The 24,177-nt window shown below is 48.2% G+C and overlaps 1 protein-coding gene across 1 annotated transcript; it reads right to left on the bottom strand.

The window, feature by feature from the left end:
- Positions 1-9,300: 9,300 nt before the first annotated feature.
- Positions 9,301-18,718, bottom strand: LOC149354202 (uncharacterized). Its single transcript, XM_089575945.1, has 2 exons — positions 18,625-18,718; positions 9,301-9,641 (listed from the first exon to the last, which is right to left on the bottom strand). The coding sequence occupies exons 1-2, from the start codon at positions 18,716-18,718 to the stop codon at positions 9,301-9,303; spliced, it is 435 nt and encodes a 144-aa protein (XP_089432071.1).
- Positions 18,719-24,177: the final 5,459 nt, after the last annotated feature.

The raw sequence follows: 24,177 nt of genomic DNA, 5'->3' as shown, positions 1-24,177 counted from the left end.
GGAGCATCGATAATTTTCCGGTGAGGCGCCGCCGTTGACGCGCCAGTGAAGAGGGGGAGGACATCTATAAGCACACGCAAGGCTACGCCCTCTCCGTCAATATCGCGTAGAAACGACTCCAACAGTCTAGAACGTTCGACGTCATGGCTGACGAATCCCCCCGCGCGCCATGTCGGCGAGCGGTGGTGGAGAAGGCAGTCACACACACAAGGCTTGCTCTCCGCGGTTTCCTTCCCCCCGTTTTACGACAAGCGCAAGCGAGATGCATCCTCGCGGCGCTGTTTTTGTTTCTATGTTTCAAAAATGCGCCGAATTTTGTAACATCTACCGTATCCCTGCATCCCGTCTCCTCAGTGGGCTTAGATATCTCGCTCAACAAGTCTGCAACAACAGCTCAGTCCTTAGTGCTGACCTACCCGAGAACCTCGACGCTGTCCGGCCTGTTGTCGAGTGCCTCTGCCTCGGCCTCACAATGTTTGCAAGGGCATCGCCGTTCGTTTTCTCTGCTGTTTAAATCGACTGAGCCCTCCATTTGGTCCCAGGTGAAAGGAATCTTCACGCCCCCCAATTTGCTCTCAGCGACTTCTGGTCCAGTATCAGGATGCCCTTCGGAACATAGCTGTTCATTTTGTGCGCCGCCCGCCAACGGCATCTGAGATACGGAGCGCACTTCACCAGTTGCGCCCTTGTTTTCTTCTCCCTACGCAGTGAACACTAAGGTGGCCTGTGTCAGAGCCGCACTCGATCGCCGACTCCTTTACACTATCGCTGCATTTTCAGGAAACGCAGCTTTCCGATATGCGGGTGCTACCACAATTTGGTCAGTCAATCGTTACCTCCAGGTTACCTTTATCCGCACTCGATCGGCAGATATCATTTTTTTTTGTTCCATGATAAGCAGCTGACCCTCTGCCTGCGTGCCTGGTGCTATTGCAGCCACAGGCCGAACTCGTCCCACTGCCCGCTTAAGCTCTACCAGCAGGGCCTCGAGCCACATGTTACGCGCTTCTGACGTTTCAACTTCTAACTTCTTGAGCCTCACCGTCTCCTGAAAATCTTGCTTTTTCTGCGCCTGCTCGACATCGATCCACCTGAGACGCACTTCCGTCATTTTCAGCTCTAAATTTCTGAGCGTCAACGTCTCCAGGAAATCTGGCTTTTTGCCACTGCCGAGCTCCCTCAACCATGCCCAACTCTCCATTGCGACCCATGTCGCCTAGCTAAGACACACGAACAGGGGAAAAAAAGACCGAGCACACTCACCGGCACCATGCCTTGGTTTTCGGCGTCTGTTGCCGACGCACGTCCCGCCGCCGGTCTCTGGCCTCTTTGCAGACGAAGATACTGTGGTCCGCAGGCGTTCCTTGTGATGCGACGTTGCACTGCTGCCGTCGCCCGTCTTTGGCCTCCCGGTAGCTGCAGACTGACCGTGGGAGCGAGAGCACCAGAGGGCCTCGCTCGCGCACGAGAGTTTGCGATGTCCTATGGGCGCAGTACCACACACACAAAAGAGAGGCGCCGCGGCGCGCGGGCTTCCGGTGGGTATCACCTAACACGCTCGCTTTCTCACGGCAGACGCGCACACGTTTGCGCAGTCCACGATAAATCCTCTCGTCTTGAGGAAACTAAGACGTGAATCAGGGGTTCGTAAACATACAGTTCAGTCAAGGAACACGATCTAAGCGTCTTGGACGAAGTTGTCGTTGTACCCCAACCGTCGCGGAGGTCGCGCACTGATAATCTTGCCGGTGTTGGTCGAGGCGCTGCCGTAGGCGACGTTGTTTTGGGTGGTTGGTGTGCTGCAACCGCGCTGAAGCGGTCGTCGTCTTATGACAGGCTCTCGTCGTCAGGTGGGTTGCTTTTGAAAGCCTCTGCTGTCGGCAGGAGATGTTCCCTGTTGCGACGAAGAACTTTGCAGCTCCCGGTGACGACTTGGCACGACCTTGGATGAATTTCTCTGACGACCTTGGCTTTTGGTTGCCATCTTTCTCCCCGAATTCTGAAGACTAGTCCCTCTCTGAGTGGTGGGAGAGTACGCCGAGGGTTCTCGAACTGACGATGTTTTAGCGCAGACGTGCTTGGTTCCTCGTTGAAGTCCGGCAACAAGGTTCGGGGCAGTCAGCCCAGGAATAATTCACCTGGTGACCGACCGTCTTCCAACGGAGGGGCTCTGTAACTGAGTAATCCAAGCCAAAAATGATCCTTCCTTTCTGTTGTTTTCGTTAAGATCCTCTTTACTACCTGCATACATTTTTCCGCGATTCCATTGAATCTGGAAACCTCGACCTTGACCTCTTCACTAAGTGTGCGGACTCTCGACTTGAAAACTGCGGACCGTTGTCCGTGAACACCTCCATGGATGTACTATATCTAAAAAATATGGCACTGAGTTTTTCGACAACTGTAGCTGCTGATGTGTTAGAAAGAATTTCAGTTTCTGGGAAGTTTTCAAAGAATCGTACACGCAGAAGTAACACTTTCTGGCGTGTTCAAAAATGTCTACACCCACTCTGTACCACGCTCTTAGAGGTACAGGGCGGATTAGGAGTGGTTCGCTTGGTTGCTTGTACGCGTACCTTTTACACACTGAAAATCTCTTGACAAAGTTCTCGATGCTGGTGTTCAGTCCAGGCCAGAAAACTGGAAGGTGGGCCCGAGTGTTGCATTTGTTTAGCCCCAGATGTCCTTCACTGATCGTTTGCAGTATTTCAGCACGCATGCTTGTCGGTATTACAACTTTACATTCTTTCAGCAGGCTACCGTTTGCCACTGACAGCTATTTCGCGAAAGGCTTCAGCTGGCCAGCAACTGCCTCGCTAATTTCGAGGCATCTAACGATATCTCTTAGGTAAAAGTCATTGTTGGTCTCTTTTGACAATCTTTGTAATGTTGTCCGGCGGATGACTGTTGACAGAATGCTCACGGCATGAACTTCAACATCATCATTTGCTTCGTCGTTTGCCGCTTTCTCCACAGAAGCCTCGGGATGGTATATCGACCAGTACTTGCTTTTTCCGGGCACACATTTCAGTTGGAAGTGGTATTTCAGCAAACGCAGGAAAAAATGCTGCAGCCTCAGCGGCATTTCACCTATTGGCTTCTTAGAGACTGGCCCCGCCGCGGTGGCTCAGTGGTTACGGCGCTGGACTGCTGACCCGAAACACGCGGGTTGGATCCCGGCTGCGGCGGCCGAATTTGCATGAAGGCGAAATTCTCGACGTCCGTGTATGCACTATGCGACGTTAGTGCACGTAAAAAACCAGAGGTGGCCGAAATTATGCGGAGCTTTTCATTACGGCGTGCCTCATAGCCTGAGTCGCTTTGGGACGTTATACTCCAATGAACTAAACTTCTTAGAGACTGTAATCAGTAGACGATGACCTTTTTCAAGAATGGATTTCTGGCCACATGCAATGTGGTGGAATTTCTCGCGTCCGTAGACTACAGCATAGCCTCCTTCTCAACCTGAGAGTACCTCGATTGAGCGTCAGTCATTACACGTGAAGCGTGAGCTGCTGGCTTCCACGAGTCATTACAACGTTGCAGAAGGGCTGAACCTATACCATTCTGTGAAGCGTCACATGTTATCTTCGTTTCTCTTTCCGGATCGAAGGTGGCTAACAGAGGTTGCTCGGCTGGATTATTAGAAAGTATCTGCCATTCTTCCGCATGATTTTCCGTTCATTCAAAGACGCTTTCTTTCTTTATCAATTCTCTAAGCAGCTTCGTTCTCCCTGCTAGTGACGGCAAAAATTTTGCGAAGTAGTTAACAACGCCTAGTTATCTCTGAGCCCCCTTCTTATCAGAAGGTGGTGGCAAGGTGAGCATGGCGGTAAAAAGACCTGGGTCGGGGCGTATGGCGTCCTGAGAAATCACATCACCGAAAAAGAATATTTCGGGGACTACAATTTTGCATTTTGCGGCGTTCAAAGTTCGGCCTGCTTTTCGTGCTGCTTCCAACACAGCTCTGAGCCTTTTATCATGTTGTTTTCTTGTTAAGCCCCGGGTTAATATATCGTCAACATATACGCTGACGCCTGGTAACCCCTCAAAGATTTCACTGAGAGTCTTTTGGAAAACTCCAGGAGTGGATACTATGCCAAACGGAAGTCTCAGAAATCGATGTCACCCGAAGGGAGTGGCGAAAGTGCAAATTCTCGATGTTTCCTCATGCAAGAGAATTTGATGAAGTCCTGAACTGGCGTCTAACTGTGTGAACACAGTGGCTCCCGCCAACTCTGCTTCGATATCTTCTCTGCGGGGTATCTGGTAGTGCTCACGTTTAAGAGACTCATTGATTTTCTTGGGGTACATGCATAATATTAATTTCCCATCTTTCTTATGGGTACTAAAGGACTCATCCAGTGTGTCGGTTCATCTCTTTTGCAATGATGCCCTCCTTCAGCATAGGCTTGAGCTCATCTCGTTGTGGTTCACGCGAGGAATGTGGCACTCGACGCGCTGTCGGCACCCTCGGCATGGTACCCTGACGTAGCACCATTTGGTATCGGCGCTTGACGCAACCATTTCCGCTGAAAAGCTGCCGGTACTCGTGTACCACTTTCTCGCTGCTGCTGGCTGTGACGGAGTTCACCGACCTGGTGAGAAGTCCTAGGTGTTCGCTTGCTGCAAGTCCTAATATTGCCTGGCGTCCTTTCTTCACAATGAAAAAAAAAAAAAACTGACATCCGTGATCTTGTCGCCAATGGTTACCTTGGTTCTGATGACATCCATATGCTTGATGACTCCTCCACCGTAGGACCTGAGCACTGAGCGTTTAGCCTTCAGTTGTGGCCTTGGCTGTAGATTCTCAAATATCCCGTGCGTTAGGGCACTGGCTTCAGAGCCCGCATCGACTTTGAAGTTGACATTCTTCTTTGCCACTTTTGCTTGAGCAATATAGTCCAGTCTTTCAGTGACTTTGCATTGCAAACTTAAACGACGAGGATTTCGGCGTCCTCTTCACTGTTCCTGACTGCACGAACTAACAACCCCCTTAGGTTTGCAGCTTGGCGCCAAATCTTTTTTCCGTTGAAATTTCCGGCGTCATTCGAAATGCACCATGTGTGCAGGAAGCTGCACACTTGAACTTCCTTTCAATACAAGATCTACTTGCTGTTATTCCTAAGAACAGACCTCGTTCTCTGTGGCGGTCACTTCATCAGCCTTGCACCCTTGTTCCGCTTCGGCTAGAGGCAGCTTTTTATCACGGAGCAGTTTTTCTCGGACTTTGTCGTTGTCTGTTCCGAAAACGATCTGGTCGCGTATCATCGAGTCTGTTCATGTTGCAATGTTGCATCCACGAGTGAGTTTCCTTAGGTACCTGATGAATTGTTCGGAGTCCTCACCTGTTGCTTGCGTACGCTGTCGAAAGAGGTAACGTTCCTGAACATCATTCCGTTGCGCTGCACAGTATTCGTCGAACTTCCTGATGATTGTGCCGTAATAATCGCGCGTCTATTCCCCGGCGAACGTGAAGCTGGCGTAAACTTCCAATGCCTCGTCGCCGGCGATGCGCGCCACGGCGCCTCTCTTTTGACTGAAAAAGAGAGGTGCCGTGGCGAGTGGGCTTCCGTTGGGCATCACCTAACACGCTCGCTTTCTCACGGTAGACGCGCAGATGTTTACGCTGTCCACGGTACGACGCCTTCCTCCTGTGCTACCACAAGATCTTGTAGAACTGCGCCAGTGAATTTTCTTCCGCGGTGATGAAGATATGACGACGTATTATAGATAGCGACACTTTATCAGGAAACAAAGTGATTAACTGAAGCTTATGTACAGAACTTGCAGTATTTACACCAATGTAGGGCAAAAATGAAACATGGATCTGGTTAGCTAGACATAGCCGAAGATATACACCTCAGGCCACAGCTCAGGCCAAACGACTGTGCTTCCGGACTCCGTTTTAAAGCCTCGCGGTCCAGCCCACATTAGAATCACATCCACTTGCAGCAAGCGTCAACATGATTGGACTCTTGCTGCTTGCAACCCCCCGTTCAACTTTACAAGTACTAATAACTCTCTCCCAAGACATACATGCAAGCAAAAAGAGCATCAAGCTAGTTACAGTCCTTCCCCCAACCTTCACAACGCCCGCGAAACCTTTTCTTAGGGAGAAAGGGAAACAAAGACCAGGGCACCAAATTTACCCTTCGCCTCGCGTCGCATACGCTCGGCCATCGCACGCGGCCTTAACGCTAAGGCAAATTGGCAGCATCGTTTCCATGCGTCCTTCCTGGTAGCGGTCCCTCTGTCTACCGCTTTGAGCCGCCGCCATCTCGGCCCTTCCGTATTCTCGAAATCCCGCCATGTCGGTGACCTCCGCCACAGCGGCGACCGGGCGCTGGCGCCTTGACAGTCTGTCTACCACGATGCCGCGAGCGCACATCGACCTTTACAGACACCGATGCCGACAACCGACGCCCACCACGACGCCGGCTTCTCTGAGACACTAGCTTCTTAACGCTATCGTTTTAATTTTTTTTTTCTTTACAAAGCTATCTACGTGGTGACAGCCGTACTGAGACAGCATGTACGACATGAACGATCACCAACTATAGAGACTTCTGATGACGTATTATTTAATTTTTTTCCTCTGAAGAATCTCAGGGGCTATTTACTGCGTTTCCGCTCCTTTGGTTGACTTTGGTTCGCATAGCAGGTAGGTATATGGAAACAAAATAATAAATAAGGTTTTCCGCCATTCCAGAATTCCTCCAAATATGTTTGTTTATCGAGGGCCACCTTTAGTTCGAGCTGCAGGTATGATGGCAGCAGTCCAGAAACTGCTAAGCGCGCCCCCTGGTTCAGGTGTAGTTTTCGATGAAGGAGAAATGCTCAACTGTTCCTTTGTGTAAACACAAACTGAAATTCCTCTCTTCCCTTTGTCATGAGAGGCCACGCAGCGTGCTTCACTATGGGAAGACCAACTTGGAAGACCAACAATGGGAAGACCAGCGGCCAACTTTTCCAGCGTTCACGCAGCTGTGGAAAAAAAACGTAGGTATTCGGTTACTTTGCAGCGAAGGGTGTCTCACCGCACCGTCACCGACGCTCTACATCTTAGAGTCGGTTGCAGAGTGTCGCATTGTATTTCAGCTTTTTGTGCGCGTATTTGTGTTTGTTGCCATTACGGAAACAGCGGACAAAGAAAAGGCAACCTTGGTGAAGAGTCGTCAGAAGAGATGTCGCTAAATGACTTCAATCAACCACACCCAAAGTGGATCTCGGAAGCACTGCAGCTGTGTCTCCCCGGACGGAGTTCAGGGAAGGGTGTCCATAGTCATCTCTGTTTCTCTTGTATGTGTCTACCAGGGAAAGGATGCGGCCGATGTTCATTCGGAAGATCACGAAGAACTCGCTGGTGATAGCCCAGAGGCCTGGCAATTCCCAGGTTAGATGGTAAATGGTGGCCTGTTGATCCGATGTCGGGCACCGAGGGAGTGCTGCGTCAGCGTACGTTCGTGTACGGTGTCGAACTGCGTTGAGACACACTCTATGTAGTCTATGCTCTTGATGCGCAGCTTTTTCCAAGGTGGAACTTACCTATTCGTCTCGAAGTGTGCCTGAGCTTCCCCACATGGTCAAGGCGGTTGACCTTGCGCGGGAAGAGAAGAAAACATATATGAAAAACGTCTGTTGCTAGAGTACAGTGCATGCACACCGAGATGTCAATATCGTTGCTCGAGTCTTTCTCTGGAACTATCGCCTAAAACTTCCATTTGACTGCTAAGAGCGGGACTTAATGGAGCCACCGGTGTTTACTATTTGTTCATGAAAAACGTTCGAAACTGCGAGGAAAACTTTACTTTTAACACTGTGGCAGCATTCTCACTTGCCAACTTAAACACTTTTCAGAAATATTCGCTTCGGATTGGACAAGGTTTCTCAGGTGATGCGTTCCTGAGTAGACGTAGAAAGCATATTGTGCTTTAAAAAAACAGTAACGTACTTTTTTGCTGAGAATCTAACCAGACTGGCGTCACTGTGAGAATGCCACAAATACAGGGAGAAAAAAAGAAAGCATCGGCCGTGTAACCCAAATGATCTTTCTATTAAATGATTAATTTTGGTCCTAACGTGCCAACATCGGGAACTTACTCGAATGTCACTAAAATTTTTTGCACAGGGCGTCACCTATCGAGACGTAGGCCAAGCCTTTCCAAGGCTAACTTTCACTTGTCTTGGCTTTCCTACACCTCATGATCCCCGCATTTCGAACCGCTGCTTCATACCGATTTCGTGAAAAACGTGAAGCTGCGTTGTCTACTTAAATATTCATAATGCTAGTTGGCATGCTAACGAGCTTGTTAAGGCCTGTTTGAAAAAAAATGTCTGCGTTTCAACGACTAAAACCTTAGTATCACGGTAACATGCTCTAACTAGTTGAGAACCGTGCAACAAATTTCGGTGCAGATTTATTCTCGCTTAACTTTGGCAAGTACATTCTCTTTGTTCTTTGTTATTTACATTTTTCTGCATCAGATATTTACCGTGGCCCTTTTTCACAGGCATTTATATGCAGAGCAGATGGGCTATTTCCGCGAAGCATCCATGACTAGGAGAATGTGCTATTATCTTTTCATTTACAGATATCCTTTTGTATGTATCATTGCTCTAGCAAGGAAAGGAGTCATGAAAAAAAAAAAAACACGTTTCGAGGCGAGAAAAACATATCCTTTGTTAAGATGGGGAAAGGTGTCGCTTAGTTACAATTGAAGTGAATTTTGAAAGGACATGTGCAACAATAAAACCTGCCCCGAAATTGACAACGAGGGCATTTTGAGCAGTAATCTACTCGCCAATGCTTGCGTGACTAGGAACGGTCCTAGTGTTCTGGACAAGAGAAACTGTGATGAACCAGAAAAACTGTGAATGGTTTAAAATTTACGGGACATATTACCTTTCAAGTCAGCGAATAAAATTCCTCTTCATATATTGGCGCTCTACGGTAACACCGGTAACTCTGCGCCCTGCTACCTTAAGCAGGGAAACAAAATTGGTGTTTGAGCGCACACCTCAGGCGGTGTGGTGCAGTAAACGCCTTTTTGAATCTCTCCATACCAGTGAAAGCTCTGCACTTCGCTCTGTTATTCGTCTTGATACCTGTGGAGCAAAAGAACCTGTGCCTAATCACTTCAAAACGCCAGTGGTTGCTGAGGCATGGTTTATTGTACAAGGGGTTCAGGGGGACGGAGGTGTGCCGATTTCTTTGATCCGCGGCAGTCATTCCAAGATGCCCTAAAGACATTGCTGGTCGAAGCTTCGACCTACAACCCTATCGGAATAGTCCAGATCTTATCCGTAAAATCCGTGGCCGTATCCTCCGTAGCCGTATCCACCGTATCCACCGTAGCCCAGGCCGAGCCCGTATCCGCCGAAGCCGTGCTTAATGCTAGAGCCGTAGGCGAACACTCGGCCGACCGGGAAGCCGCGGAATCCATATCCTCCATAGCCTCCGTAGCCACCGTATCCACCGTATCCACCGTATCCACCGTATCCTCCATATCCGCCATATCCGATGCCGCCGAATCCACCGTAGAGCCCGGCCATGGCCGTGGCCAGCAGAGCGAAGAACACGATGACAAGCTGCGGACGCAAAAGCAGAGGCATCAGGAGACATCTGTTGTAGTTGTCGACTAGCATAAAATGCACAAGTATGAGGTGAAGGCTGCGGCATAGATAAGAAAATAAATGCAGAGAATAGTGTGCTACATTTCGTTGCCCGTACGTGTTCTTGTGTAAATGACCAACGAGTACGCTGGCGGAAGAATCTAGACGCTGTGTGGGCGCGGAGGCTACGAATGTTCGCTGTGATTAGGACATGCAGCGAAAGTAGCACTTTATATCTCAAATGCCGAAATTTAGAATTATTAGCCACACCCTTTCTGTCGACCCAAATTTCCGTTCAGATTACGTCAGAGTCTTACGTTCCCAACACTGAGGCCTAATGCTGTGCGCGGCGTGCCCGCTGCTATGCAAGAGGCGGAAGAAAGTTTCTCGGCGCCGAGATTTGGGCAACGGACCGTGACAGTAAGCAGTACCGTGAGAGCGCCGCGGCACCGGTGGACGCTCTGGATGGGCTTCTTTATAGCAGGCTTGAAGATGGCTATCTGGGTGCCTCTGCTGTTTGGCTATTCTTGGTGCGCTACGGAAGTAACGCGTAACTGCTCGACCTATATTGTCTCTTCCATGACACAATCTTCGATTGAGCCGCCGCCGTGGCTCAGTGGTAGTGGCGCTCGGCTGCTGACCCGAAACACGCGGGTTCGATCCCGGCCACGGCGATCGAATTTTGATGGAGGTGAAATTCTAGAGGCCCGTGTGCCGTGCGATGTCAGTGCACGTTAAAGAACCCCAGGCGGTCGAAATTTCCGTAGCCCTTCACTACCGCGTCCCTCATAGCCTGAGTCACTTTTCCTTATAAACCAATATAAAATGGTTTGCCTATAAACCCCTATAAACCAACCATCAATATTCGATTGCGTGGGCACGTGGTTGAGGGCTCTGGATTTATATAACTGCACACGATATTTACTGTGAACAGGAAAATCTTGTTTAACATGCGCTCATTGCTTCGAGCCTTAAGCGTTTGCTTATTCTGCTGTGTACGAAGATATGGAGGGGGGGGGGGGGGAGGCGAATAAATCACGACATATGAGCAGGCGTAATCAATGGCTTAAAGAGGAGACCCTAGAATATTCGTTACATTTACGCAATGGAGGCACATATAAGGGGGAAATCAATTTAAGGGGCAAATCACATGCGCACATGCACGGAAAGCAACACCAATGGGTGAAAGTCGCCCAGTTTTCTTGATCATGGAATAGAATACCTTTGTTTTCAGCTCTTGCATCAAACACATGTAGTAATAACTACAGCTACCGACGCTATTGTTGTTCCTCACTCTGAATGGATCGGGCTTTTGGCGTCACTCAACCGCAGGTCGTCACTCACCTGCAAGCCAATCGGAAGCTTGGCTAATGCTCTAGAATTACCAATGGCGGCGTGCTCCAGGACTTGCTGGCTCTAGGGCGATTGCAACGTAATAACTGAAACTAGCTGAAACCGCACAGAAGACTGACGAAGTAGAGGGAGCAGAAAAGGCGACTCAAGTATCCTTTTCTGCTTCTTGAACTTCAGTTTGTGATTCCACCGATCAGATATAAATTCGCTCATAACGTCATTCATCAAGGCGTGTCGCAAGAAGACCTTGTGGAATTGTTGCGTCGCACCTCTTCTTTACAAAGTTCTTTGTAAAAACAGCTTGAAACGGCTCTTGTTGACACGTTCGACTGCAGAAATCGACCCCACAAGGCGACATTGTTTGTCCATTGTAACTATGTCCAAAGGGATGCGACTATGGCCAGATGGCGAATCTTACCGTGGGCTTCATTTTTCCAGCTGTTGTGTTCCCAGGAACCGAAAGACTGTAACCAAATGAGTGGACACAGGGCGTACCATGCACGAGTTGTGCTTTTATACACCCCGGGGGTTTCTGGGCGGGGCCACGTGTCGTGAGACCGTCGTGTGCTCACACAACGGGGTCATTCGTGTTACGATTTCAAACATTCCGCGGGGAAAAAAAAAGAAACAGCCATGTCCGCCGGCTGGCTAATAACACTCCAGTTTTCCTGGAGTTTAGCGTGTCCACAAAGGCGTGAAGGTTGCGCTTTCCTTCGGCTTGACCCGTCGCCTGCAGCGGGGAGGGAAAGCGTTCGCTTTGGCCGGGCCAAAGCACAGCAGCCCGAAAAGAGCGGAACCGTATGGGCTCCGTCTCCAATGGCCGCCCCGCACTCGTTGCGCTGTTTGTCCAATTTCTTTTAATGGGTTCCGAGGCGGAGTTTCCATTTGCAAAACAGAACAGCTCACTTGGGGAGACGTGACGACCAAGCGGGCGATTCGAGGCTGCGCAGCGAGGAATGCGGACGCTTACGTTGGCGGACGCGGACAGTTCCTGGACCCACTGCCGCGTGCTTCCCCGTTTTGCATGCGAGGCTAGCACACATTCATCGGAAGTGCTATTCGCTTGTTCGGGAGAGAACCATCATCGTTGTCCCGTGAATTGTTGTCTAAAGTACGTGCACTCTGTAACTTTCTTCACTAATACAGCGTGGCAGGTCATTGATCAGCGTTGTTGAAAATTCGGCCTGATGGTACTAAATCACGTTGCTATTCAGCACTGTTTGATATGCACTAGCAGTTTCAACCAAGATGCTTGCTGCCTTGTTAACGTGCTTTGAATGACCGGTAAACATCGCGAGCAGTTGACCCAGCTTTACCGTTTTGCTGTGGGACCTCCTCTTATATTTATTAAATGCGTGTGTACATTTCGTGATCCATTATAATAAACTGATTCTGATTCTGTTAGGCCCGAATAGGCTGGCTCTGCGCGCGTCACTTGCGCTACGATTTGATAAAATACGCGGTTAACTTCAAGGCTGACTGACGGGGTTGACTGCATACGCCGCTGCACCGTAAACAATTCTTCCTCGCAGAGAGCTGTTTTTCTTCATTGCTATTAATTCACTAAACTGTACGTTAAGCCATCTACAGCTAGCTGAAGCCAACCTTGCACGTAACGAAGGACTTTTAGCACCATTCTTCCTTCGTAATCCACCTGCCCTTCTTCAGAATGGTTTACGGTGCAGCGGCGTATGCAGTTAGCCCGGTCAGTCAACGTTCTCCTGCTAAGGGAGGCGCGTTGCCTAATTCATGCTTATGACGCGATTATTGGCTGGCGGCGTTCTGAGGGCGACAAGCGTTCTAACTGCGGCAAATGCGGTACTGTGGCTAGTAATGCGCTGAGTCTATCGTGCGACCGTTTCATGTTAAACTTTTTCTTTTTTGCAGCGTACACAGTGGCTCAGACGTCTGCCGATAAGACAGCTTCATTTTCATTTACCTAATGGTACGCTTCTCGTTTACTATAACCTCATTTTTACAAAGAAAGCTGCATTTATACAGGTACCAGGTTTGAACGCAGCATATGTATGCATGAATAATTCGGTATAATGGTAGTCTGGTGAAGATAACTCAAGCTTGCAGGCAATTTTTTAACTGCTAGGAAAAATCATATAGATCCTGCAGCAATCCTTTGCTTCTCAACTTGCCTATAGTTGGAAAACCTCACAATTGGTTCTCACTTGGGACTACCTGCGGCGAAGTGACGACTCTTTCTTCCCAATTTAGCCAGTTTTAAACCACCTGCTTTCCAGATGGCCCCCAAGTGGGACCACCTGCTTTCCAGTCCTTCTATACTGCTCCCAACGGGAACCCGTTGCTTCTGAGTTGGTACCAAACTGGGACCAGTTGGCTCCAACTTGGCTTCTAACGGGGACCACTTACTTTGCAGCCTGTTTTCAACTAGAGCCAGTTGATTCCAGCTGGAACCAGTTGATATCATCCAATGCTGGTTGAAGATTTTCCCTTGGGGAGCAATGCACCATTATGAGCGACACAAATAAAGAAAGAGCGTGATTTGAATACTACGATGGAGTACTTCACATTTATTGAATACAAACAAATGCAGATGTGAATAAAGGCTTCTGTCCACGTTATCGCCACGGCACACTCATTGCTGTTAAAACTGCAAAGAATGTCTCCATCGAATCACAAGGAGTCGTTTGGTGCACTTTGGTTTTGCTGGAAAACTGTAAGCTTCCGTTGCTTGTTCGGGCCAAGCGCATGCACTATGTAGTGCTGATTATCGCCCGTAAGAAACAAGATTTTTTGGCACCTCCTTTCACTGAATGTGAACCCAGTGGGACTGAGGGGCTATGAAATTAGTTTGCAGTCGAAGGAGTAAGGTTTCCTACAAAGTTCCAACATGTTCTGCAATGTGTACTACGGCATATTCAATTGCTATAAAGCGTAAAGTTAATATATGTGGTTTCCTCAGGCGCACTGCAGGTCGTATTGAACGCGGCTGCACTTGCGGAGGAGAAAGCGCCAGTGAGCTGCCTTTTTTCTATTTGCTTTCTATTAGATACGCACTCCAATGTCCCCTTCTATTCTTGTGTATGGAAGCCGGCCAATCGTACCATTTCTTCTGAGTTTACTTAACAAAACCAATCCTGCCACACCAGAGGTCGCGAATGATGACGGGGATCGAAAGCAGCACAGGAATCCGCTCAGAAAAGTGCTTCAATAGCTCTCTGACGCCGTATAGCAGGTACCTTTTATCGTTCCAATTTACGGTAATACGCCATTTCTCTCAGAAAATGGCAGCGCGTATTTTGAATACGACCTAATTCGAAGCTTTCCAACGTCTGTGAACACTTGTGGTCATATTACCTGCAGCATCATGGCTCTTGTTGAAATCCCACTGGCACAAAAGGTAGCACTGGCACTGCCACTGGGTAGTGGGCAGCCTCATAACTTGAGCCCACAAAACGCATCATGTGGTTGTATCAATTTTGACCCTTGTGACAGCATTTAATGTAAGTCTGAATAACTGAACCCGTGCGACAAAACCAGTTGCTTGCTCACGCGGCGGGTCAAGGAAAAAATTGTTTTTGAAGTCACGACTGCGCAGCTCTGGTGTAATCATGACTAATGAGGCCTTCCGCAGTTGTGAATAAGGCCAATAGTCACTGAAACATAGGAAAGCATAGGGGAATCTGTATTTTTTATTTGTGGTGTTGAGGTCAATCGGAAATCGGTCGCGAGATTACCTGAAAGCTAATTAATATAAAATAAAAGAAAGAACACTCGCGCTGGTGGGATCCGAACCCACGACCTCCGCATGTCGCACGCGATGCCTCTGTCAACTGAACTACGATGGCAGCAATCTAATATTCTACTCTCGAGGGTATGCATTTGCATGTAACCGAACCTTGAGAGAGTTCACCTAGCGCGATACTTGACCATAACGGCGGACATAGAAGCGTCCTGAAATGCCGCAAGTGCCACGTTTCAGCGGCTGTTGGCTTTCTTCTTATTTCGGTCGTAACGAGCTGCTCATTTCCCTATCCCTGCCTGCTAAATAGCTTCCACTGCTGGCTCGCAGGCACGCGCTCGCGGGAAAGCGTGCAGATCGCTGATCCGCCGTGGGAGCCATCTCTCAGCCGAGCGAGGAATGAGGTCGCGGCGTTTTTTGTGTACTTCGCTTGGTGGCGCTGCGCATGCTGCGAAATCCGCCGCGTCAAGAAAATTGGCGCGAACATTCACAATGTGCTGCTGTCGTATTCTTACACCGTGTCACGGAGCGGGCCGAAGAGGTCGTCGTTCGGCCGCCTGGCATCCGGCCTTGAAGAGGAGTCTACTGCGGGGAGGGGAACATCACCCCAATCCGCGCCTAAAACCTCCTCTTTTATAAAGTTTACCTCCTCCTCCTTACCTTACACCGTGTTTGCTGTATATCGTTCATTTTACCCGTCCATAAGACACCATAGCATGAAACGTTGATGTGGAAATGCAACTTATAAAGGGAATTGATTGTGTGTGGAGCGCAGTGAAGCGAACAGGGATATCATAATGGTACTGGTGATTAAGAAATCGTGTCGAGGTGTCAGAAAATGCTAGCAGCCGTACTGCTGCTTGTAAGCTAAGAGCAAGCTCAAGTTCAGGGAACCGTTGAAGTATGACGCTTCTGCATAAACGCAACCCCGACATGCCAAGATCTCTTTCAGGGCCCATATCTCTTTCAGAGATATGGGCTCGTTACAATTTTGTTACCGCTTGTTTAGGCTGACCACCTGTACCGTTTTTTGAGGCACTGTCGTTAAGCGGGCTTATTCTCGTCACCCAGTTTCTAAATCCTAATGAAATTCGTCCTGTTTTCTCAAGAACCGACTTCGCAGTGTGCGTTTCTGGTGTCGTATAGCACTACGTTTTTCATGTTCTGAAAGGCACCAACACGGCCAAGTATCTATTCTACTAAAATTTAAACGTATGCAATGTTAACTGCTCACAGGTAAAAATCTGTTTGCAATAACGCATAAAAATAAATAAATTAAGAAAAGATAACGCTCATGGAACCTGGTCAAACTGTAATTCATGCAGTGCTCGTAAGTGCGTTTCATGAGCGTTCGGAAAGCTGTATGCTGTTCCATTAATTTATTGTGCGTGGGAAAAAAAGATGACTTAAATACAGACTCATACCCCAAAATTCTGGGCAAAGACATTTGTCGACTGGAAAGAGTTTATAGAACGATTTTTTTTCCATATAGTGTAAGAATTTACTATAACAATCAATATATCTGCAGATCTCCCCTCCGCAGGCTAGCATTTTTTTGCTATTAACGTTTTTGCTATCGTCAAAAACGTTCCCCATTGTTTTTCTACGGCAGTCGTAACTGCTCGATGCGAGCGAGGTAAAAAATTTAAAGGAAATATTTTGCTACGCATCGGAAGAGTGGACCATTACCTTCAAAATTTCCATAACAGTGTCTTAATACTTCAGATAATCAAAATTTTTGTCCGAAAATGTTGGACATGTGTTCGGCAGCAAAATTTCTCGTATTTTATGGCTCTGGTCTCTTCCTCGGGAAATGCATGTGGAAGGTAGAAGTAATAGTAAACGCTAGTTTGTTTATCTAGTATATGGTTTAAAAGCATTATCCTGAAGAAAGTGCGATGAAGACGGAGGGGGATCTCAGTCTAGCTGTTTTTTTAACGCGCTGACACCGATATGGGGTATCGTACGACTTTAAAACAAAACATGCTGCATGATTTTGTGCAGATTCCAGTTTTATAATGAAAATCTTAGTAGCCGCTTTCCTCACGGCCGTTGCGTGTTCTGAAACTGAGCGCACATTTGAGAGATGGCTGTTTTCACGGCTTGAGGAGCCGCCGCGATACCCCGAATCTTACTCAGCTGAAAAACGCGCTCGTCTTGCCTCGCTGTTTTTGCTGCTTTACGTGCTGTCCTGATCAGCTGATTCGCACAGCGCGCTCAGCGTTCCCTGCTACTTTCTCTGCTTGACGCGGCATAGCGGTAGCAGTCACTCGCTTCTCTTTGGCCTTAGCGACGCGTTCGGTCGCCTCCTCATCTTCTTGTGAGGCCGCGTAAAGCTTCCTTCGGAGAAATAGGCAAGCATCTCTCTCTCTCTTTACTCTTCCGGCATTACTGTACTCCTGCAGCTGAAACACTCCAGCCGCCGAGCATTTAGAAGCGCAAAACTAACGGATGAAAGATGAGGACGACAATTCCGTACTAACTGCTGTATCTAGCAATTAATGAAGGCGCTCACGCCGCTGCCCGCACGCTATTACCCCTAGTTCCTCAACATTCACAGGAACATAATTATTCTGAACCGCTATTAAGCTGTAGGGATTTACTCCGACATTTGAGATTAACGACAAAAGTATACGCCGAACCGCACAAAAATCTAAACAGGGAGTAAGGGGTAATTTTAAGGGAATTGGAATCTAATACTTATATAAATCCTGTCAAATTCAGCTATATGTTTCCAAATTCGTACTATCCGCATTGTGCCTTCTGCGGTGTAGTGGCTTAATATGGCGTGGGCGTGCCAGGAAAACCCAGCTATAAAAAGAATCAATAACCCAACAACTGAGGACTGTGAGGCGGCGCTGCCCAGCTGACTGAATTCGGAAGACCAGCTTGCGCTGGTGAACCGGGCCAGAGCGGCGGCAAAAGCCAATGGGCTCCTGGAATGAGGGCCCATCCAACCATTTAGTGCATTAAACGTTTTCTTTCTCTCTCTCTCTCTCTAGCAATTGTAACACTGAGCATGAGGCACTGCGGCAACCGTAGCCTATATAGTCTGAGGCGTCGGGGAATGACCGGCGTTGGTTCAAATCCCGCTCGGGGTGGTGGAAGTTTTAATGCAATAGCCTTAGGGTTGCCATGAAGGCGAAAATTGTCCTACATCAGCGTCCGTGTCAAGCCTCCTCCTGCCAATAATGGCAGGTGGTGTTTAGGGGAATTTCCCTCTCCCCCCCCCCCGCCTCCTGCCACGGTTGGTAGGTGGCAGCGGAGGGAGGGAAATCCGACTCTCCACTTGTAGGGAAGGGGAGGAAGACGCCGGTGTAAGAATCACTCAGCAAAAATGAATAAAAGCAGTCATTACGATTAGAAATGGAATGAAAACAGAGTGAGAATAGAAATATAATCATAACTGGATTATAATCAAATTTGCAATAGATTGGCAAGTAAAATATAAAATACTATCACATTTCTTTCACATTAATCAAACTGATCGCCCCTAATTTTTTTGGCATTTGCAAGATGCCATTAGGAAGGGAAATTATGAAAGTTTGCAAATTGTATCGCTTTAGTTTTGGCGTTGACGCTTTCTAGTGTTGTCATCTTTTGCCGTAACCAAAATTTTGTTTTGCAGCTGAAAAGTCGAGCTAACTAACGAAGAACAGCAGAGGGGACTTTCACCTTTCGTAACCTACCAACCGAAAACAGCACTTATGTCAGATCCGAGATTACCGGCTTGCTTCACAAACGCGTTCCATGGGGCGCTAAAGCCCTAATGAGTACGTTAGGTTATTCTGAAGCCGCTGTGAATTTAGTTTTGTTCTCTGAGCAAACAAAAACTAATCGCTTTTTTGCACTCAAGGTTCCATCTTGGGAAATTCTCAACCGGTGCTGCACCTGTTGAAAGCCATTTCTATATTTGTTCTTTTTTTGCTGAAGCAGGATACCTGTGTGCTGCAGTGACCTAGACTGCCACCCTGGCGGATAGACGGCGGAGCGAAACCGGTCAAAGGCTGCCACCAGGCTGGACGGCGGCACCATTATCGGGGCGCCCTAAACATTGTTTTGATCGCTTTACATGTATTTCCTTGGTATTTTGTATTACCATTAGTTTGAATCACCGGAAACGGCTTTTCATCGTGGAAGACAATGCCACTACCCAACGACTTTCCTTTCGTTACACAGTGACACTGTAATTGCGCAATGAGCAAGAACTAAAGGCAACTCATCTCGGCTGTGACAGAAGCGGCACGAAAAAAACTCAAGTTAGGAGCGTGTTCCAGTAAAAAAAAAAAATGCTTCTAACGGCTGGTTTAACCCTCAACCATCAATATATTTTGCTGTAAGCTTGACATAAGCATTGAGAAAAAGAATGGAAAAACTGAAACAATGACACATCGGGCTGACACCCGTTTAGACAAATCGCTTGATGTTCGGGACTCAACAATATATGAATGGTTTCCTGTTTGGTTCACCTGGATTTTTATTTTTCATTTTTCGCTCACTCATTTTCTTGCCGAACAGGTCTAAAGTCACGAATCACCAAACTCACAGAGCTGTCTAAAACAATGCCTTACTTTTCAGAGAGGGCGATTGACAGGACGCTCACGCACAAGCCGGCACTCCCTCCGCATGCCTCGGTGATTACGGCCCTGAATAATGTTTTGTTGCACCAACACGTAGGTGCGATTAACGCTAAGTCGCCATAGCAAAGTTTACTTTCATATTCTTTGCCTTTTTGGAACAAATATTGTTCATGAATCCACATTTTGCCACATATAGCCGTTTGTCTAATGTGTAAGTGAACGGTACTTCGAGACAATGCCTACTTGGCACGGGCAGATTTGTTTGCGCGTTTTACCTCAAAAAGCGCGCGGACTTCCAAAGTTTCCTCCTCCACCGAAGTGACTCTACTGCAGAGGGCTTTGAGCTTCCTAGAGTTGAGAATACGGCATTTACCTCGCGTTTTCCTGTGAATTTTTTCGACCTATGGGACAATTTCTGGATTTACAGCACTACACTACTGCCGGGTTGTCGCCATTTCTTTATTATTGTCCTGCTTATAACCCTTTCATCTTTCTCTGCCAGTGTTACAAAAGCTTATTTGTGAAACCCACTCTCCTCAACGCTTGTTCCACATGCGAGTCTAAACTTGCTGTAGTCTGTACGTGCACCATTCCTGCACAGCTTGTATCATGCACAATGCCGCAGTATCATGTACAACGCCACGGTTCGAGTGGTTCAACTCACACTGTTGAGTGGCTTATTCACCAGGTTTCTTGCTCATACAAACAGGTGTACCTCGCTCGTAGGGTCAATTCTAGCACCTGCAGATGCGGAACTGAAAGGGGGCTTTAATGACTGTGTGCGCTCCTTCAAAGATGTTTGTCGCATGATGGCCGTTGCCGCAGTTTTCTTTCTCGTGTAATACAACCGACCGGGATGTTCTTCACACTTTTCAACCGGCCCTGTACAGCCTCTTTGACCATTTAAATGAAGAACGCTGTCCTCGCAGTCGCGACGTTGTGATTCCGGCTGCATGCCAAGTCAGGCAGAGGCTCTACTGTAGGGTGCAATATTTTCGTGACGCACTTACATGGCATAAATTTTCGCTGGAGCCCCGCAGCGAAGACATTCGCGTTAAAGAGTTAGGCGTGGGCGCAAGACAGGAGCAGGCGGCAGTAGCGAAGGGCCCCAGCGCAACAGTTGTCAGTGCCATATATTTAGTCATTATTAAAATTGTCCCCCACATGGTTCGCAGTTGAGTGATGTAATGGAATACTTACGGTGCCGCTGAAGCTGCAGAGTTACGCATGGGTGGTGACGAAAGGTCTACTCACCCTGCAGGGATCTGGAGCTGCAAAGTTGCCGTAAATGCCTGGTCGAAGCTCAACAGAAAACCCACTTGGGTTCACACTTCCAGCTAGGACTTGACGACGTGCCCCATTGCTTTAAAGTGGTGGCAAAGTGCAGCATTCGTGTTCTAATCTAAATGCACAAAGAAATCTTTTGAAGATGTGCTGCACGGTCGCTGCCGCAAAGAAAAAAAAAGTGCCTATGGGAAGTAGCATATCACAAGGTTTGTTGATTTGGAGGTCGCGGTGTTTTATTTATTTATATTGCGTTCCGATAAGTGCGGCATTGGCCAAACAGACCGGTGTTTCAAGGATTGATTGCGTGAGCACTGGACTGCAGTCACGGCACTAATGGAAGCTGGCCTTCTTGTTGACTGTTACCGTAGGTGCGCTTGCAACCCATTTCCTGCCAGCACTCGGGCGCTCAGGCAGCTCAGCAGCCAGGTCGAGAGGAGAAAACAGGAAGGTTTATTCATTGAAACACAGGAGACAGGTGCGTGAGCGCGCAATTTGAGGCCCTCGAGAATAGAGAGATGCGGTATCTTAGCAAAAACATGAGTTTATGCAATGTCTCGGTGTAGTTAAGCATAAAACGAGAAAGAAGAAAGAAAATATTTCAGTGAATGCGCTCTGAGCTTCTTGTGACGTTGTTGCAGCTTCGGATCAGTAAAATTAGTTTGCCGCTGTGGCTTGTGAAGTACTCTCACTCCTCTGTTCGTGCTTTCCGCACATAGTAAACTGTCTACAATTTCAGCCCCAAGTTGGACACGTATGTTTTTGGCCTGCATTTCATCTTACCTATATGAATTCTTTTTCAGGTGCTGCTCATTGTTCTTGGCACTCGGCATTCCTGACTATAGTCTTGCATACTCCCGTCGAGCTCGATATCCCTGCCGCTATGTCGTCTACAATGCTTGTTTTCTTTGGTCCCTGGTGAATTGCGCTGCTGGCGAGAGGACATAGCGACACATACATTCTTATACAGACGCACAGATAACGTATGCGTCGTAGTTGTCTTGATAATAGAAGTCATCGCTCGGAATTCTTTGTCGCCGTTTCTTTTGGCTCCTCCGCACATTCACCTCGAACCCAGGGAAGGAGCGGGGCAGCGGAGTTGACTTTCTAAACAATAGACGTTTTCCTCCGAGATGTTCCTCGCTAGGAAATTCTACTTTCGAGAGAGTCGATTCCGCTTACTTCTGACATTTTTTTTTTACGCCCACTAACTTTACGCCCCTCTCTTTTTATTCGCAGTGGTTTCATCGCTGATCTCAGGTGTTTTTCTCAAGTTGATAATTAACCCGTTCCGTTTACAAGGGGAAGCTTACGAGGCCGAGGTGGCGGACAGTGAAAACGGCAATCGCATATAAAATTATAGGAACTCGAAAGCGATGCATTTATATTCTCTGTGACTGTTAAAGAGGATAAGATGGGGTAAGCTGCAGCACTGCTAAACAAAACAGCTGAAGCAACAGGAACCAATCTTGGCACTGCCACAACAGGGGGAAATGACGCGCATTCGAAGTAATATTACGCAAAGAATTCGTTGCAGCGTCACAATCTGAGGTGGTCGAGCGATCTTTTCTCTTTTGTTTTTTGTATATAAAATCTGGTGATTATTGATAACCTGAAGGGTGACACGTGGAAAGACAAAAAAACGACGACAGTTTTGAACGGTTGCACGGCGCTGTAAAGCCCAAAGAAAAGCCCAACATTAGCAAGCTTGGTTGAACTCTCACGCACACTTAACGCGCGAAAGCGCATCTCCCTCTCGAAGCCCGGTAGTGGTGGCGGTGGTAAACTTTGTTCAGTAAAGAGCTTCGCGCCCCCTGAACTGAAAGGGGCACTTAGTCTAGGGCTCTATACGGTGTTAGCTGTTTGCTGCGCCCGTTGAACTAGCTGTCTTTGGTCCTCTAGGCTTCAGCTGGACAGCACGGCCTCCCACTGATTATGTTGTGGCTATGGGATTTTCAGGGTGGTCTGCATGCTTTAGCAAGCTCATGTTGGGCGATACAATGGGGGGTGCTCCTTGTATAGGGGGCATGTGTATGACTGTGTTGTGAAGTGTATGGGTGTAAGAGCATTAAGGATAGTTGCCGGGCCAGTTGGTACATGATCACACCGTAAAACAGCGCGCTTACACGCTGTGTGTGTGCGTGTCTTCTTTCTTCGTCCCGTGTAAGCGCGCTGTTTTACGGTGTGGGTGTAAGAGGCTGATGTGTGGGTATGTCTTAGTCTGTGGGTGCCTCCAAGTTACGGCTTCTTCCCGCGTCAGCTTCTGGTGTAGTGGGGATCCGCCGCTATAGCTTGTAGTAGGTAAGTATGTCACTGTGCTGTCGTGGAACCAGCTCCGAGGCCGCCGAGTCTTCTGTCGGGCCCCCGTTAGTAGTACCTCGAGATGCGGTGTTGACCGCTGAGAGTCTCGTGACATGGTGTCCAGATAGGTACCGGTTCAGGGAGTCGGCGTTTTCACGTTGTTAAGATGCAGTGCGCACTTACTGATATGCGGCCACTTGCGTAATTTCGACATGCCGATTGGGTGTCTGAGAGCACGGGGATTTTGTCTTCCGCGCAGCTGGAGGCCATTGCGAGAGTGATGGCCGTCTCATCTGCTTCTGCGGTTTTAGAGGATCGTATGGTGGCTGCTGAGGCAATCTGCATGGTGGGGTCCACGACACAGGCGACCATAGCAGGTCGGGAGGCACACTGCGACGCGTCTGTATATTTCACGTTCGTGAGGTTCCCTATTTTACCTGAAGGAATTTCACTATTGCGCGCCTTCTCTCTGCATAGTACTCGGCGTGCATGTTTCGTGGGATCGGGCCCCTGGGGCTGAAAGCAAGCTCAAGTGTTTCTCATTCCCAAGATTCTTGTCCTGAGGTCAGACCCTATTGCGGCTGTTTCAATGTTCCCCGTTGCGTTCTGCATAGCCCTTTAGCAAGAGTTGTTGTCGGGCTTGTTGGTCAGATTATTCATTCGCGATAAGTTTCTTGCGCAAAAAGACAACACATAGACAAGACAACCGTACGAGCGCAATACTGTGAGCGCGCTCGTACTGTCCTCTTGTAGATGTGTAGTCTTGTTGCGCAAAAAACTTATGGCTAGCCCTGTTTATGGATAACATGCCTTCCTGTGGTGCTTTGCGTTACCCGGTTAAGCTGGCTGGTAAGGTGGACTTCAGCGTGCTCTCGGGCCGTGTTGTCCGTGAGTGCTTTCAGTCTGCGCGTCACCGTGTGCGATGGTAGGTCTAGCTCTAGCTCGTTTATATGCTTTGCGCAGCAGTACTTCGACTTTATATACTTTATGGCTTTCAGCAGGAGGTATGGTGCACAGTCGACGGACTCACTGATTACCAGGGCTTGAACTAAGCGGATGGTATCCTCCTACTTCATGACATGGTACCGTGTCGTGACGCGACTGACCGTACGCAGAATCTGCTCGACTGGGTTACTGAGTCTTTGTACGGCTCTTGCATAGCCTGCCTCTTGTTAGATACGCAGGCCTAATGTTCGTATGTGAGGTACTTGGGACTCGTCGTCCTCTAACGTGAGCCGAATGAGAGGGGGTTCTGGGAGTTTGCCTCGTGATTTGCATTTGAGTATTATTAATTCTGTTTTTTCTACGGTGCACCGGAAGTCCCTTGCA

Source organism: Amblyomma mixtum, chromosome 3 (genome assembly GCF_055824585.1).
Source record: "Amblyomma mixtum isolate Tamu chromosome 3, ASM5582458v1, whole genome shotgun sequence".
Taxonomy (NCBI): Eukaryota; Metazoa; Arthropoda; class Arachnida; order Ixodida; family Ixodidae; genus Amblyomma; species Amblyomma mixtum.
This window is presented reverse-complemented; position numbering and strand designations above follow the sequence as displayed.